Here is a 15,064-nt window from a genome sequence, read left to right on the forward strand (position 1 = left end):
TTCTATCAAAATATGTCAAAGATTACTTAATGTCCAAGGGTGTAGCTACCAGTTCCACAACACCTTACAACCCTCAAGATAATGGACAGGTGGAACGCTACAATGGAATAATTTGGAAGACAATCCGTTTAGCCCTACGGTCCAGAAACATGTATACTTCTCACTGGGAAAAGGTACTCTTAGAATCACTAAGCAGCATTCGCTCGCTTCTCTGCACGACCATCAATTGCACACCTCACGAGCGAATGTTTATTCATCCTCGTAATCCCACGTCAAAAAAACTTGCCATCCTGGCTGATCAACGCCAAGGAGGCATGGATGAAGACCTTTGTAAGACGCAGTAAGCATGATCCTGAAGTTGAAAAGGTAGAACTTATTCATTTGAACCCTCATGTCGCTCAAGTAAGACTTTCTGATGGAAGAGAAGTTTCTGTCAACATTCGTAGATTGGCCCCGGTAGGTTCCACTACTGGGAGGGAAGAATGATATGATAATCATATGTCATGAATCAGTTGTTTGAATTATTCTAAATCATCAGGAAGTTTGTTATTTTATCTCAGTTTATTTTAGTCAATAAAAGCCATTATTCTAGCTCTTCAATGGTCTCTATTACAATCAAGTTTCAGCACACTCTAAGCACTTTCTTAGAACTGCAAGGGGCTTGATTAGACATCAAATTAATCGTATCACTTGGAACAGGCCGATTGTAAAAGAGTATTTTCAGAAAAAAATTTCCTAAAATATGACTGGGAATCTCTGTGGCTTCTGAAGGCAAGCAAATTGGAAAAAGGCTAGTTTTCCAAGTTGTAGAGTGTTCTATAGTTTTGCAACTAAAGTTTTGGAACGTAGAAATCAGACTCTTTATAGACTTATTTGTTTGAAGGATTTCAATTAAATTTATTAATGCAGTTATTACAGCTTCCTTTTCACCACTGGCACTTAATCAATCTGGCGATTTCACAGGAGTCGATTAGAGGTGAATGTTAATGATGAAAAGCGCATTTCTGTTAGGATGAAAAGGGGAGCCCAAAACCTCGAGCAGCATTGTTGACTACCAACATACCCCTTGACTAGGCTGCACACAGTTTCTGTTTTTCCAAATAGTGGCGACAGTGGACGTTGCTAGGCCCAAGGCCCGACTCACATCCGATTTGCTTTTGCCAGCCTCGATCTCATGTATAATCGCCCATTTTTGTTCACTAGTGAATACTAGTCGTTTCCGGCCCTATATGCAACATCCCCTAGTATAAAATCCATATTTACTAGGCAACCCCTTGCAAGCGCCGCTTGCTTATATAAGTATGAAATTGAATAAGTTTTAGTCATGTACTCAGATACAAACTTAAACCTTACCTAAACGCTCAGTTATTACTAAACATCTTACATTAAATAAATTGCAAAACAAAAAAACCATAATCAGGACAATAAAACCTGATTTGTTTTGAATTTCTTACCGGAATTTCAAATTTAATTTTAAACAAAAATGGCTAATAAATGTTGTTTCAGTAATACTAAACAATCCAAAGATATGACTGGATGTACTTTTAGCTCCAAATTACCAAAAAGTTTATTTTTGATTTTTCATCCGATTGACATTGCTTTTTCAACAAAAATAGTACCCGCACATATAGATAATCTGAACTATTTTGGGATGATAACCCACATGTAAATCCATCCAGTAAAACGGATTAGATAGGGTCGCTATAATTAGTTTTGGGAATACCTTCACGTAATGAAAAGGTAGGAGGAGGAGGAGGAGGAGGAGGAGGATGATGATGATACTATCTTGCTAAGGTGCAATAAATAGTAAACTATTCGTAAGATGTAATCAAAACAATATTTGTTCCACTTCCTTTGTGAATTACTACTTCTACACTATAACTCTAATCTACTCTGGAGAAGCGACCCATTAAGGAGCAGCATCCACAGCAGAGGTATAATGTTGATAGTTTAGTCACGAGAATATGTTTCAAATGCTATAGTCCCTAGATAGGTCGGGAGAGCATGTCTCCGACAGGGCAGCCAACAGCAACAGGCGTTTACCACGGATTAAACAAATATGTTGTTCAAATAATTACTTCCTTACTTCCTTACAAAAGTTTGGAAGACAATTTTTGACCCCGCAGTTGTGTTTAGGGTAGTGGGGAGGTAAACATATCAAAAGTCCCCACCCCTACCCTCTGTGCTAAGGGGGTCACCCTCACCCCCTAACAATAGAAGGAAAACATCAAGTAGTGAAATAATACATCAAATTGAAGAGAAAACAAAGCTCTACAAATCTACGGTGAGCATCCATTTTTACAATGCATTGTTAGAGAGTTGTAGGCCCTGAAATCTAAAAAAAGGATTAAAAGCTGTTATTTTAAAAATTTTACACTTCTAACAGCGTATATTTCGAAAACTGTTGGAGATATCATAAATGACAGAACAATTAATATCGTAGAGAATTTATCAAGCTTCATTTCTTCATTCATGTCGGTTGAACGCATTTTTCTCAAGATATGAGCCTGTAAGCACAACATTGAAAAATGCAACTTTTAATCCACCCTAATACCTTCAGCGCAAGGGGTAGGGATGGGGACTTTTGATTTTTTCACCCCCTAACTGGTCCCAACAAAGCTGCAAAGTCAAAAACTGTGTTCAAAACATTCTCTCCAAATTCCTTTGTCAATTGGTCTATTTTTGCATAACTGAAGATCTCACACTCAACACTGAAGCTGCTGCAACAGTCGTGGGGATGTGCGTAAACTTGTGAAATTATACATCACATTGAAAAGAGTTTGATGCTTTATAAGCTCATGATCAGCATGGATTTTTCCCACCGATATTCAAAAAGTTATAAGATCAAAAACAGCAAAAGATTTTAGGAAAATGTGTTTTTTAAAAAATGACACATCTTTTAGAGCGGATATCTCGAAAAGAGAAAGAGATATAGAAAAAGTTGTTAGATCAATATTGTAGGAAATTATGTAAGCTTCAATTTCTTATAGAATAGTAATGTCTGTAAAATGCATAATTTTCGAGTTATATGCGAGAAACCAAAAAATGGCACCTTTGAACTACCCCCACCCCCTTAGCACAGAGGGTAGGGGTGGGGACGTGTGATATGTTACCTCCCCACTACCCTAAACACAACTGCGGGGCCAAACTTTTTGCTCTATAGTCTATACCCTTTTTTGAGCATTCATTGCCTGGACTATTAAGAATTAGAATTCTAATTCTATGATAACATCGGTACAAGAATAGAATTCTAATGTAATGCAGTGAAATCAAATAATATTGAGGAAACTTGAGCTAAGTGTAGTCTAGTCGCCAGATTCAATGAATCATGACTTTACATGTGTTTTATTGCTTCTTCACCTAATAAATAGTACAAAAAGTTTATGAAGCAGTGTGAAATACTAGTTTCCATCAATGATAATATCATTTAGAGCTGCACTCTGATAAATAATAAATGGATAAATATGGCAGCACAAACTCATGATGAAAATCGACAATGCAAAGAGAAAGTAGAAATGCAGTAATTATCATGCAATATTCGAAAGAAAAACATTTCACATACCTCGTTCTGCTGCAATGCTCTCTGTTCCTTCTCTTTTTTCAGTGCTTCGGCTTTCTCCAATCTCTCCTGTTCTTTGACTAGTCTGCAAACACAAAATTGAATTATGAAATAATGCACTTTTCAAATGAATACGGAAATGAAATTGGCAGCACCCTTGTATAAGAACAATATTTCAGGTGAAGACATTTCCTAGTATATACAATGGATTTTATATGGGCAGAAATGTCTTAAACCCTTGCAAAAATAGCAGTAATAGTAAGCATGGTGAAGTTCGAAATTTTGTTTGTTATTGTAGCTCGATGAATAATAAATCAAATTGACAGTTTTTTTTCGAAGTAAATTCGAGATTTCATCATAGATTCTTTCTAATGAAGAGTAATATGAGATTGGGTTACTATAGCCAATGTGAATTAATATTATATCATAGGTAGCCAAATATCAAATATATGCTTACGTTTAGATTGATATTTAATATCGAATCATCTACTATTGGATTATTTTCCAATTCCTAAATGCGCACAGATTTTCTGCGTACATCAACAATATTTCGGCAATGTAGTCTTCTATGTACATTTTCTATTTGAATTCTGCCAATAGTAATTGATTATTTTAATTATTAATTGATTAAGTGATTGATTTATGAAATAGGATTGGTCAAGGTAATCATTAAAAATTTCTGACTGTAATTTCAGTTGGAAAACTGGATGGTAGATTGATAACACTGCTAATTTAAAACTAAAATTCTCCAATAAATGTCTATGTTACAAAGTTACAAGGAATGGTAATTGAAACAAGCGTAAATAAATATATTTTTACAATATAGCATGCAAAACAAGTTCAAAGTACACATCCTGTAATCAAACAAGAAAACAATGCTTTCTACATTTTAAAAAAGTGAGTAAAAAATGATACCGAACTAACCTTTGATATTAAGGTTCATCTCGTACGCCATAAAAAATACCACGACCATTACTAATTTCATATTATCACAAACTTATGACTATATATTTTGTTATTTCCAAGCACTCTAATTCTTACAGTTTTTTTATATTTATTTTTTATATATTTTGCATTTTCAGATCAGGGCCAATATGTAGGATATAAAAATGAAATGTTTTAAATTATCAACTAACTTATAAATCTATGAATTTTAATTAATAGTCTCAACTTATCAAAATCAAAGTAAAAGGTGGTATGTTTTTTATTTAATTCCCCAAGAGATTAAATAGGAATTATAACTCAAACTTAATAAAACAGTAAACACCGGACTTTACATAGCTCAAGAAAGCAACAGAGCTACAGGTTATGGCAACTTTTCTTGTTGTATGGAAAGGAATTGTAATACAAAAGGTTGCTGACTCAAATCACAACGCATCATTTTAGTTTCAGACGGCTACAGTGAAGCGTAAAAAGAGGCGTCATTATGTCAACTAATAATCAATCTTAAAAATCGTGACGATGTGAAAAGTATCGAGAAATAAAAAAATATATGTTGTAAACCAATTCATGCACCTACAGACGTTTTTAAAGTTTATTGTTTGAGGTAAATTTCAATCTTGTCAGAAGCTATTCCAGGACCGACGGGGTCTCTATCGTATGGATTGTTGGATTCTCTATGTTCTCAAAACGCTTGCTTAGCTTTTTGACTTGAACTTAGATATGTTTTGAAGTGTAATTCATTTGAATGAATAAATTATCATTAATTAAAAGAAAAAACTTGTCTTTTTTATGATAATCACGATTTATTGGTTTTCCTTTGAGAGCATTTCTTTTCTATCTCACAATAACACGTATGCATCTCGATCTCAAAAGCACTGTTATTCATATGATTACATTAGATTTTTTCATTAAATCAGTTAGTACCCTTATTTCTAATTATCAAGTCATGACCAGTTTCGGCTACAAAGTAGACAAATATTGCTTATTACATTAGTCCCTAATAGTCAAATTAAAAGTTTTATAACGGCATTGCTTGAAGAAGCCATGCATTATCGGCATTAATTTAGCATAGTCCGACACATAGGCTGCAGACTGATATCTTTTCGAGCTGATATATGAGCAAGCTTACAAGTATGGTACCATACTGTTATAGTAATAGTGTTATAGTCAGCTAAACAATATTGAATGATGATTTTTTGATTTTGTATATTTAAGTAGTGATCGCTGGAGAAAGATTACTTTTTTTAAAGATTTTGTAATATTACAACACTTACCTGAATGATACGCCTCTTACAAGAATTTATTTCCTTTTTATAAATTATATATCATCAGCAATGAAGATATAAGAGCTCGGGGCCAGGCAAAGAGGCGTGAATAATATTATACAAAGCAACAGCAAGCTAGAAAGCTTTTTGCTCGTTGGCAAAGGGTACACGATAAATACAGCAACAATCGAACCCATGATTCATGAAGCAGCTATATAATTAAAAATTGTGACACTAACACACTGACCCATCTATTTGACATTCAAATAGATTATTTTCTATGTGATTTATTCAATAAACAAAATGTCTATCGAATATCAAATCTAATGAATATTCTATAGTCATATGCTAAACGATAAAATTTGGTAAGGATGGATGAAGAGGTTTATTTCCAACCGAATACCATGCAAAGTTTTCAAATAAAAAACCCACTAGTACAATCCATTTTTTTATGGTAAAAATATGTTTTATGGTCATCAACAATAATATTAATAGTTTCATTTTCTTAATGCATCCGAAAAATATATAAATCAATCAGCAAATTATAAAATATTATTTAATTAAATTTTGGATGGTAAAAACATGAGTCATAAAGATGATATTAATAGTTTAATTTTTAAATGCATCCGAAAAATATATAAATAAATCATCATATAATGAAATATTATTCATTCAAAAATATACATACACACTTTGAATTTTTCAAGTTTACTGTAATGGCTCAATGGGCCTGTATTGGGTAGCTTTTGGCACAAAAATCTTGTTTAGCATTCATATATTTCAGGAATATTATAATAATATGCATCATAAATATAATACTATGGATGCTTATTCTTGTTCTATTACATTCGATTCTTTCATGTTGGTAAAATTGTACTAGAATTAGAAGATATTTCCTTTAGCCAGGCATTCATCAGCATAATACGTGGTATTATTAGAAGTATGATAATAGAAGAATAACAAGAGTTTGCTGTAAAGAGTAACAAAATGAAGTTTCAAATTGAAGTGAAAAGTCCGGAATATTCAAAGACCTTACCCAGTGGAATTACTTCCTATAATAAGGCATAATTAAAAATGAAATTCACTAACTTAAACAAGACAACCTGAACGTTCCTTTTGAAAATTGGTTGTACGAATATATTATGATATTTCCATAAAATTATTTGTTTTATTGATGACTCGTACTTAAATACAACTGAAGACTACAGTTTAAACTCTAAACATTACTGTAATGCTAGTATATAAATTGGACGTTTCCATCAAATTCGACTTTAATATATAAATGTGTAGAATTATTAAAGAAACATATTCCAAAGAGTTTGGAGAGAGGGTGTGTATGTATTTTTTTAACGACTGGTATATACAGTAATACTTTATTACAGTCCATGCCCATGCCTCAGTAATAATAAGCTAGCAATCTGTTCGGAATTCACTGAAAAAACTGCATCAAAAAGTATTTGATCGCTAGTTAACATGCAGGCAATAAAATATGATAAACAAGCTGTCTCAAAAAGTGTGTCAAACAAGAGATGAAAAACATAAAACTAACGTCATAAGAAATTTCTTTAATTAAGTGACTAAAAATGCTATATTATAATTATTTAATTATGAGTGGTTGCTGGGGAGCCAAGACCAAACATCGTACCCCTCCCCCTCGTACCTGAAGGCCATAGCATCTTCCACTTCCATTTCGACATCCTCGGTGTCAGGCCTAAAATTGCAATTGATCAAAAAAATGAATAGTTATATTTTGTTTCAATTCGTTCTATTTACGTATTGCATTTCAGTTGATTTCCAACTCATGAGCTTGTACATTTGTATCTCTTCTGTTTTCAATTGAAAAACTCACAAAATGACACTACCATCTGAGATTGATTTGAATAATTTTGGTTTTCTAATGCTGGGTTGTATATCAACAGAGCACTCGGCTCAGTTGGTGAGATCAGCTTATTCAAGATCTCTATAGGACTAATCCAGCATCCTCTAATATACTATTATTTATTTTATTATTCTCTTTTCGTATTAGAAATAATAGCAATACTTCATTCTGTATATCCTACCAGGTTAGATACAGCTGGTATAATGGTTATAAACCTACCAGGTGCATCTAATCCTAAAAAGTATTTAGTAATATTAAAAATGTGAGTCATATTCTGAGTCTCCTATATAAACCAAATCTATAGATAAATCGAAAATCATCCTCATCAACAGTGATTTTCGATTGCAAAATTAGTTTATAGTACCTACATAATTGAAAATTGAATTCTATCTCATTCAATTCGTCAAAACTTTAACAGCTCTAATTCACCTGGAAGTACATCTGAATTCACTCTTTAAACAACTGTTCCATAAAAATATTAGACAGAACTCCTCCACCTTTCGGCTAAAATTATACTCCTCAACCAAGTTAAAAATGCATGATCATATAATATGCACAAAAACAATTATTAATAAACTAAATTGTTTCCAATTAGCTTATTTAGAAATACAATAATGCATACAGATGATATGGTGCCTTGCAAATCAAATCAGTACATAACCACCACCAGATAAAATGCAGGCAAGATCCTGGTTAAATAGAGAACATCCTACACCAAATACCATTGGAGAAAATGTTTTCATGAAATCAGACAAATATTATAAAGACAGAATAATTAAATGGTAAATAGAACCATTAAATAATTAATGGTAATAGTTTGGTTTACACCAAACTTGGAAATTCAATTAAATTATTTCAATTAATACGCATCGATTTTGTTATAACCATATTCTAATATATTAGATTATGATGAAAGCAATGAAAGTTCAAGTACAATAAGTTTCTGTTTAAATTGGGGCACCAATCAGGATGAGCAATCTACACTTGGGCTAGACCACAACTAGAAAAGTGTGGTACACGCGTGTCTTGTGTAGGGATTTAGTAAGGAGTTTTGTCAGATTGACAAAAGTGAATGGAATCCAAGAGAAAGAGTCTGTTGATAGCTTGTTTTATCGAGACATTTTTGTCAGTCTGTTGAGACATTTTTGATCATCAAATGTCGAGTTTCTCTCGGTCTCGAGTTCTATGCTCAAACAAAATAGTCATTATAAATTTAATTATATTTCCAAATCGATTAAAAATATTTCGTAAAATTACGATTTCCAATAACAAAAATATAGATTTCTAAAAATTAGAAGCAACCAATGTGTTGGCTGAATTATTCGCCTTTGAACTTGGCAAGGTTCGACAGATAAGGCATTTCTTCCAACAGCTTATGATTTTAACAGAATCAAGTCATATTAGTCATAAATACCAAACACAGACCCATTATCATTATTGAATATTATATTGATACTTACCTCATGTTCTTTTTGAAAGCGTCATTTACTTCATCATATTGTAAGACGTCCCCAAGGAAATCCTTCTTATTGAAGGAGAAGTTTTGTCTTTTGAAATCAGATATTCCGTTCTGCTCCAAGAACTGAAAACATGATTTATGAATATAAAATTCACACAAAATACAAATCTTCTTATAATTAAAGAAATTACAATGTATCATAGAAATTATAATACATTATACATCTTGGTATAACTCATAATAGTGAGAAAATTTATTGATTTCTCCTCGATTGTTGAAAACAATTGAAATATGTCTATCCCAATCATAGAGCTACATTCATTGTGGAAAAGGCACTTAGAAATATAAAGTTTTGTATAAATATTATAGTAGTAAAGTACAAGTATTATGTTCTGATATTTTTCAACTACTGTACAATTTATGCACGCCAAAGATGATTGTGGGATCATCCTCAGTCGAAACACATAAAAAAATCATTTAGTCACCTCAGATTATCAAGACTCAATAGTCATTATAATATCTCTATAACCCACGCATATCATCATCACAAAAACATATTATCGTCTATAATCTATAATTATTAAGGGGAACACTGGTTCACCTGCTCGTTAAAAATTTAAGAATTAATTTCATTCATCATCAGGCAGCCAAGTCAGTTTGACATTCAGTAATACAGAAATATTGAATGTACTACAACCTACTATAAATTAGATCCTTCATTAGATGTATAAATAGAGTAATATCTTATTAGATAATAGCCTTATAGCGGAAACTTTCGATCATCAATCATCCATGAAATAAACAGCAAAAGCCTGTTTGCTTTGCCGTCAAAACAATAACAATGGATATGAAGCATTGATTAATTTATTATGACCCGTCAAGTGTGACTCAACCTCAACATTAAACATTGTTTCAAGATTTGTTGAGATTTCAACATTTATTGAGGTTTTTTCAACCACAATTGCAATAAGTTTCTAAATCAATGTTGGACTTTACTAATTACAAATACAATCATTAAATATTCTTCTCTGTAGTAAATAAGTTGTAAAACTTTGGTAAAAATGGAATTCGTCTTTGAAATGATTATAGATCAACTCCTATTCAATTCAAAAAGTTATTTATTTCATAAGACGTACAAGCAATTACAGTGGTAGTCTACATAATAAAATAAGAATGCACTTTACAATAAAAATAAGACAATGTCAGCACCACAGAAATGACAGCAGATATACAAATATATATTAAGAAATATTTACTCTCGCAGAGGCATTACTGCCTGTGTGCGAGAATGAGTCTAAGGTAGGAGTAGGCATATATATATTTAGCAGTACTTGTATAGATCGGTTAAGCTTGTTGACATTTCAATAATAGTGACACTAACCCCCCCCCCCCCCCTAAGAAAGAAACTACATTTCTCCTACCCATTGATATATATAGTTAGATGACTAAGCTATACCTTCAAGCGTTTGGAAGCATGATGCCTCCTTCATTTCTCGTCGCCATTGAATATCGGGCAAGAAGTCAGGCGCCCAGACAGACTTATATGGGAAAACATCGACTTTCATTGCGTTATATCTTTCGACATACTTGATTGATTTCAATATAATTTTTTTTCAACTTTCGTCATTTCACATTACCATATGATACAATGATTTGTTTATTGAACATTATTTTTAACTCGACCAAACATCTAATTTAGTGAACCTACCTCACTACAAATTTTGATCCATTCTATTAGCAAATGAATCTCATTTTTACAATATTTCCCTATTACCATGTATTTAGGATATGGAAAATAAAACATTAATTTATTATAGATCGCTAATATTACCGTATATTTTATTAGATGGCAAATAATAAATTAACCATTATCACAATATTTCGTGAAACTGTTTCTCATTCGTTTTGCAACTCAAGTATAGGTACCTAACTATACTCTATACTCCTATATTTAATATAAGATAATAAATAACTACATATTATAAGAACGGGAAAAATAAAAAAAAAAATTATAGATCGCTTATATTACCGTATATTCTATTAGATGGCAAATAATAATAAATTAACTGTTATCACAATATTTCGTGAAACAGTTTCTCATTCGTTTTGCAACTTAAGTATAGGTACCTAACACTATACTCTATACTCCTATATTTAATACAAGATAATAAATAACTACATATTATGAGAGATTTCATTCTCATTCATTTGACATACTTTTGTTAGTATTTTTGATTCATTTAATTTCCATTTCTTATTATTTCACTTACATTACATTTCTTGTTTTTTAACATTTCTTCATACTTAATTCTTAAAATACATTTTTGGATTGTATAGTGTATGATTGTAATGTGTGAAGGAGGCAAAATGGGTTTTTACCTGTTGCCTCCATGAATAAAATAATTTATTTATTCATTATAAGAACGGGAAAAATAAAACAATAGCAATAATGAAGAATTTATAGACAATTTTAGCAAATAATATTTTTTATAATACAAATTTAGCATACAATATTTTCATAGTTCACAAAATATTACATTAAAAGACAAATTAATGGAATGGAATATGGATACCTATATTGGATCTATGGAAATAAAATATTTATTATAATATTACCGAAACTTATATTTTATTACTTGGCAGATAATGATAATGAATCAATCTAAGCACAATATTCCTTGAAACGATCATTTGGCACTAGGCTTAGCCTGCTTGAAACATGACCGATGAAAATATAAAAATACTTATGTATGAAAAGAAATATTTTTATCTGGCGCATGCAGATTCGTTCATCCATAAGCACTGCATGAAACTACCATACTTTGAATATTTTTTATTGCTTCAATAAAAAAATATTATCATTTGAAGAAGGCTCTTTTTCTACACAGCGAATACAAATACCCGACTTCTTGCCCGAAATTTCTGGTAGCTACACTAGCGCAGTGGCATCATAGCGGACTTCGCTCTTCTTAATCTTATTCTCTATATCAATGCTCCTACCTATCCCTATGCCACCCCCTAGAAACCCAAGAGACCCCTTCCCCCCCCCGAAGAAACAGATCACCCACTAAGGCGTGAAAACGCCAATATCCGCACAAACACACACAGTAATACTCACACACCTCAAAAAGAGAGAATCAGGAGATTCAGAAAAATAGCCAGTATAATGATTAAAAATATGTAATAGTGACCGGTGATAGAATGTGTAAAGTCTTATTATTTTATTAGTTTTTTAGTTCATTTGAATCCAGCCCTAGAATCTAAACTCTGAAGTGATCAATCTTTCACAACTCTCGCCTCTACCGATACCCCAAATTCACCTTTTAATTGCTATTTTGAATGCAGATATTTTATAGTTGATGAATACTGTTATAGGTAAGTTTTTTTAACAGAACATGGGCTATGTAGTATGAATTAGTTGTGAAGATGGTTTTATTTACCCTTGGAATTTGGATATTGTTATGTATTATTCTCCTTGTTGTATAATTATGATTGATAGTATTAAATATGTCAGAATAGTTTTTGAATATGTATGTTGCCAAAGTTCTAATGTATAATTGCATCTCCGCGAAAACCGCCTCAGTCGAGTAGTCCCAACTCCTCCCAAGTGCAGCCTTTAGAAACAGTTTTTGTGTAATGAATAGAGGATTCAAAATAGATCTGAATCCGCCTCCATAAGCTAGGATCCCTTCTTCAATAATTGATTGAACAAATGCGTAATAAATTGTTAGGATTTCGTTCTTGTTCAAATATTCTCCAAGTTTCCTAATAGCATAAATCATTTTTCTTAGTCTGCTGTTCTGATAAGCAACATGTGCAGACCAGTTGAATCTATTATCAATAATCACACCTAGATATTTATAAGTCTACCCTTGCAATTGACTCACAGTTACAAGAGGAGTTGTTAATGTTACCACATGTATGCAGTTTGACCCCTTCAACTGAGGTGTCGCTAGCATCTCTCAGGGAGACCGGCATGAACTTTGTCTTACTGACATTGAGTGTCAATAAATTATGGTCAAACCATGTTTTTAATGACGACAAGTCTCTCTTTGCCCTATTCAGTACGGATTCCCAGTCAGGCCCCCTAACCAGAACAGCAGCGTCATCTGCAAAGAGATAGATCCTGCTATTCAGTTCAATCTTGCAAGGTTATTTACATAAATCAAGAATAATAATGGACCTAGGGTGCTTCCTTGAATTACCCCATATTCTACTTGTTTCAGCTGGCTATTTCCTCCATTTATAACAGTAAACTGTTTACGGTTACTGAAATACGATTTAAACCAGTTTAATGAGTCTCCCTCTATCCCAATCAGTTCCATTTTGTTGAGCAACTTTCCCCTATCCACAGAATCGAATGCCTTGGCCAGATCCAAGAATATCAATGCACATTTTTCATTACTTCCTAAGGCAAAATTCACATCTCTGGTTATAGCGAAGAGGGCATCTGAAATATTTTTTGATTTTCTAAAACCATGTTGAGAATTAGTGAGTAATCTATTACTTTCAAGGTATGTTGTTAATTGGTCTTCAATTACTTTTTCAAGAATTTCGGAAAATATGCTAAGTAGGCTGATTGGACGAAAGTTTGAACTCTCAGTTATGTCTCCTGATTTGAACAATGGGATCACCTTTGCAATTTTGAGGGCTTCAGGAAACTCGCCCGAAGCGATGCTCAAGTTGATGATATGCAGAAGTGGATCAGATAGGCTTTGAAAGTGGGATTTCAGGATATCAGCAGAAATACAATCATACCCAGGAGCCGAACCGCCGCGCAGAGAATTCACATAAGTAAGCAACTCTGTCTTGTTGATAGTGTGTAGGATCAATCTAGAGTCTACTGCGTATTCTGAGTCATTTACTACCGTTGGGTCTATAGGGTTTATTTTATCAGCTAAGCTACTTCCCACATTGGAAAAATATTCATTGAATTCTTCAGCTACATGCATTCTTTTATCCCCCGGATATGTATTTCCTGCCGTGTACTGGTCCAGTGGAAAGAGGTCTTTGTTTTTTCTTTTACCAGACAATTCATTCACAGTCTGCCAGAATAGTTTTGGATTATTTTTAGAATCGAAAATTTTTGTTTTGTAGTAGTGGGTCTTGGTTCCCGTATCAATGAACTCAGTTTATTTCTGTAATTAATATAATAGTTTTTAAGTTGTTGATTGAAGGGCTGGTTCCTAAGCTGTTTACTTATATTGTCCCGTTTTCTAATTTAACGTATTAAACCTTCCGTCATCCAGGGATTCAGTTTTACCTCCCTATTGCTAAATTTCTTGATTTTTGTTAATTTTTCTATAAAATTTTCTAAAATGGAGAAGAAAATGTTACAGGATGAATTTAATTCTTGTTCATTAGTGACAGCCCTCCAATCACAATTGCTCATGAATTCATGTAAAGATTTTTTGTCAATGTATTCTTCGTATTTTTACTGAATTGATTATTATTGGTTTCGAAATTTCTAGTGTAATGGTCAGTCACATCCGTCATTACAACCGCTGTTTTCGGGCAATTATAGTTGTGTCTGATAAAAACATGGTCTATACATGATTTATTGTTCCCTTGCACCCTAGTATATTCATCAATAATGCTTATAAATCAATTTTCAAACATCATGTCTAGATATCTTTCAGTTTTATTATATGTCTGCAATATGTTAGCGTTAATGTCACCTACAAGAACACAAGTTTTATTCCTATTGATATTCATGTAATAGTTGCGAAGTGCATTAGTAAAGTCATCCAGGTCACTGTCGTGAGTACGATAAACTGTAAGGAGGTTTATATTTTTTCCATGATACGTTAATTCTATACTCAAAGCATACACGTCGGCCAACACCATCTGTCTACATTCACTCACACTCACTCCCTCCCTCACATACACCAACGCTCCGTCATTCTTGTTTCTCCATCTGTTCGTTTTAAAAACCCTATAACCCTCCAATTGAATACCCG

At 32.7% G+C, this 15,064-nt stretch overlaps 1 protein-coding gene across 1 annotated transcript in view; it reads right to left on the minus strand.

The window, feature by feature from the left end:
* LOC111051023 (bromodomain adjacent to zinc finger domain protein 2B) overlaps nucleotides 1-15,064 on the minus strand; it is a 137,276-nt gene that overhangs the window by 60,262 nt on the left and 61,950 nt on the right. Inside the window, exons 15-18 of the mRNA XM_039442064.1 lie at nucleotides 9,106-9,299; nucleotides 7,427-7,477; nucleotides 3,563-3,644; nucleotides 1,064-1,225 (exon numbers count right to left, since the gene is read on the minus strand). Coding sequence (XP_039297998.1) covers nucleotides 1,064-1,225; nucleotides 3,563-3,644; nucleotides 7,427-7,477; nucleotides 9,106-9,299 — 489 coding nt within the window. The remainder of the gene's footprint in view (nucleotides 1-1,063; nucleotides 1,226-3,562; nucleotides 3,645-7,426; nucleotides 7,478-9,105; nucleotides 9,300-15,064) is intronic.

The sequence above is a fragment of the Nilaparvata lugens genome, chromosome X, assembly GCF_014356525.2.
Source record: "Nilaparvata lugens isolate BPH chromosome X, ASM1435652v1, whole genome shotgun sequence".
Taxonomy (NCBI): Eukaryota; Metazoa; Arthropoda; class Insecta; order Hemiptera; family Delphacidae; genus Nilaparvata; species Nilaparvata lugens.